The following is a 3,485-nucleotide window of genomic DNA, read 5'->3' as shown; positions in this document are numbered from 1 at the left end:
AGCTGGTCAGGCTGATCGGGCGGTAGTTGTTTGGTTTATTTGCTGGCTTTCCTTCTTTGTGGAACATGAGTACTATCGCTTGCTTCCAAGAAACCAGGATATATCCAGATCTTAGTGATAAATTAAAGAGTGCTGTAAGGTGTCCATACAATCTCCGAGGGCCTTTCTTGAGGAGGATGGCCTGTATACCGTCTTCGCCTGGTGCCTTGTTTTTGGTGGTTTGAATGGCTTGTTGAACTTCTGTTTCTGTAATTGTTTTTGTTAGTAGATGTGTGACTGGGTTTACTATTTTGTTGCGTCAGCGAGTCACATGACTACTGTGACGCAACGTTTCTGGAACTATCATGTACTTTGGCGAATGCTCTAGTATTTACTAGATAGGGTAGGCTGGTATATATAAGAAGGGGAAAACGTGACGCGGGAAGAGATATTTCAACTTCAACAATCGCGCTAAACAAACGCTGTAACGTCTCTCGTGCTCTCTGACTGCAGTTCAATTACTCACTGTCTATACACACATTACAACTTTCCGTAACTTCGTTCCGACGAAACTTAAGCGACACAAGTCCTTTCTTAATAAAACTGGTTTATTATTTCCGAATATAACTTTACCAATACACGATTAACAAACGGAGACGTAACAACGGTTTGTTACAGCTATGTTCATTATTAGGCCTAACTTCACAGACAAATTTTTCAACATAAACTCTGATACTAATGTACGCCTAACTCATAAAGAACCTGCGAATTTCTTCGCTAATTAATCGATAACAAACGCGCTATCTCACTGAATGTCTGAATAGACGCAATAACTCTCACTGTCTAAATTATTAACAGACACTGAACTTAACCGCTGGCTGATAAACTGATTACATCCCACATCATTCACTAGGACACATGTATCATTCTCGTTTTCTACTTACTATACTGAATTTCCAAATCATTACGTCATTATCTTTACGTAATAGCATGCTTTCTCTAGCAAACAAACGTCTAAATTAAAATATTAAAACATAGCTTGCAGCAATAATAAGAAATATATCTTTCTCAGCATAACACACAAGCACCAGTAATAATGCAAAGGCTTTACGTTCTAATCTAATATTAAATATAATTAATCAAAGAAGTCCATTAAGATAACTGACTGAGAAATGTATTGCAGTCATTGTAAAACGTAAACTAATAAATTTACACATAATGATGATTGAATGTACACTATTATGATTGGACAGAAGAACGCAACTAATCGTGATAAGGTCGGTGATTGTTGACCCATGACTGGATGAATGTACACAAAACTATGGTGAGATAAACAAATTCATAGTTATGAATAAATCAATGTCTACTTGACTACTAAAGTATTTCACTTTCCCAAAACTTCGTAATTCTTTTTCTAGTTCTCTAACTATATCAATAACGCACAGGCTATAAAAGTGTTTCGTTATACCAGACTTATTTAATCTTGTTAGACCTAATTTATCTTATTAGGTTCGGTTGTTTTATCTCTGTGTTTCTGAAACACACATAAAATCAATGCAACTCTTCCTCTAAACACACGATACAATTTTCTCTACATTTTAAAGATTTTTTATAATGAAGAAACGACCATAAACTCTAGAACAAGGTTATAGTTATTTCACTGAATGTTTAATGAGGTTCTAGACGTTGAGTATGATAAATACAACCTTGTTCTGGAGCTTATTTATCATACAAGATATTTAGGCTACTCTTGTCAACACTTTGAAGTATAATTTAGAGTTTTTTTTTTTTTAGTTTACTTCTTTTTCTAATTAAAAATAATACTTTTATTAATAACGCGACTATTACTCCAAAATGATTTAGGTATATTACTTGTCGTTTTTTACTGTATTTTAAGAATTACATCATGACTCTAATTTAGGATGTTGCAGTTCTACATTTTAGCTCGTGAGCTTTTAATATTTAAAATAATCTACTTATATATTTTTATAATTAATGACATTTTATGTATTTATAGAGGGCGCATGCAAGGCGGGGGAGACATCAATTCAGCACTTGGCCTCCTACCTGACAAACTCAAAACCGAATTGGCCTTACACGTGAATTTAAAAACACTCAAAAAGGTTTGTATTTAAACTTCTGATAATGTAGTTCCACTGTTTTTTTTTGTTGTTGTTTTTTCCAAGCTGAAAATTATTTGCTATTTTTATCGTAAAACTCAGTATTCATTTCCAGTATAAGTTCGTCTTAATTATTTGCATTCAAATTCTGTTTAGAGAAGTTTCATTCCCTTCTTCCATTTTAAAACTAGTTCTGCTTATATATATATATATATATATATCTAAGAAAATCGTAGCGAAGTTAGAGTGTTTTATAAATCCAGACTGAGACAGTTCGGAGAGTTAAACAGTGTCCAACCGTTACCATTTGTACAGTTGTAAAAGAAAAACCAACGATTTATAGCTGGTTATATATCACTTCGATACTCATTCAGCTAGGATTCGTGACAAAAATTCTACCCCAGTTTCAATTCGTTATGTAGGCTTGAATGTAATGTAAGAATTATATAAAAAGCTTTCAGTAACTTCAAATCGGATAAGTTTCCTATTTTACTATTACAGAGAAAATACCAGGGCTTCTTCTATTGAAAACACTGAAATATTATCCTAAGGTCCGCTATTTAAAAACATTTTATATTGTTAGTTTCTGGTTACTGTACACTATATGTGTTTAAGTTTTCTTCTATATAATGAGAAGTAAATAGGGACGACTACTAGAAATATCTCAAACAGTTATTGAAGCCATCAAGAGTCAGTTAAGCCTTTAATGATTTATGACTACAGAAAATGGCTTAGGATATTATTGCTACTGAGTGGTCACTACTTACCATATGTCTACGACGATCTAAGCTTACTCTAACAAGCTGGTAATTATAATGTACCATACATCTACAGTTGTCTATGTTACCCGTGTATCTTGATGTATTATACACTAAATTGATTTGGTGATTATTAATTCTTGTTCATCATACATATAGGACAGTCTAGGTTACTCTGGTAACTTAGTGATTGTTGTTCGCCATAAAGTTACTTGTATATAAAATTATTGGTATATATCTAGAACTTAAGGTGAAGTTACTCGTGTTATAAAATTATTGGTTTATATCTAGAACTTAAGGTGAAGTTACTCGTGTTATAAAATTATTGGTTTATGTCTAGAACTCAAGGGGAAGTTACTCGTGTTATAAAATTATTGGTTTATATCTAGAACTCAAGGGTAAGTTACTCGTGTTATAAAATTATTGGTTTATATCTAGAACTCAAGGCGAAGTTACTCGTGTTATAAAATTATTGATTTATATCTAGAACTCAAGGGGAAGTTACTCGTGTTATAAAATTATTGATTTATATCTAGAACTTAAGGTGAAGTTACTCGTGTTATAAAATTATTGATTTATATCTAGAACTTAAGGTGAAGTTACTCGTGTTATAAAATTATTGATTTAT

At 32.4% G+C, this 3,485-nt stretch overlaps 1 protein-coding gene across 1 annotated transcript in view; it reads left to right on the top strand.

Moving 5' to 3' along the window:
* Positions 1-2,122, top strand: part of LOC111083377 (cyclic nucleotide-gated cation channel alpha-3-like) — a gene marked incomplete at its 5' end in the record, with an annotated part of 13,842 nt that extends 11,720 nt beyond the window's left edge. The window contains one exon of the mRNA XM_022379871.1: positions 1,997-2,122. Coding sequence (XP_022235579.1) covers positions 1,997-2,114 — 118 coding nt within the window. The remainder of the gene's footprint in view (positions 1-1,996) is intronic.
* Between the last annotated feature and the right edge of the window lie 1,363 nt (positions 2,123-3,485).

This window comes from Limulus polyphemus, unplaced genomic scaffold, assembly GCF_000517525.1.
Source record: "Limulus polyphemus unplaced genomic scaffold, Limulus_polyphemus-2.1.2 Scaffold9296, whole genome shotgun sequence".
Classification (NCBI taxonomy): domain Eukaryota; kingdom Metazoa; phylum Arthropoda; class Merostomata; order Xiphosura; family Limulidae; genus Limulus; species Limulus polyphemus.
Note: the sequence above shows the minus strand (reverse complement) of the source record. Positions and strands in the feature narration are given on the sequence as shown.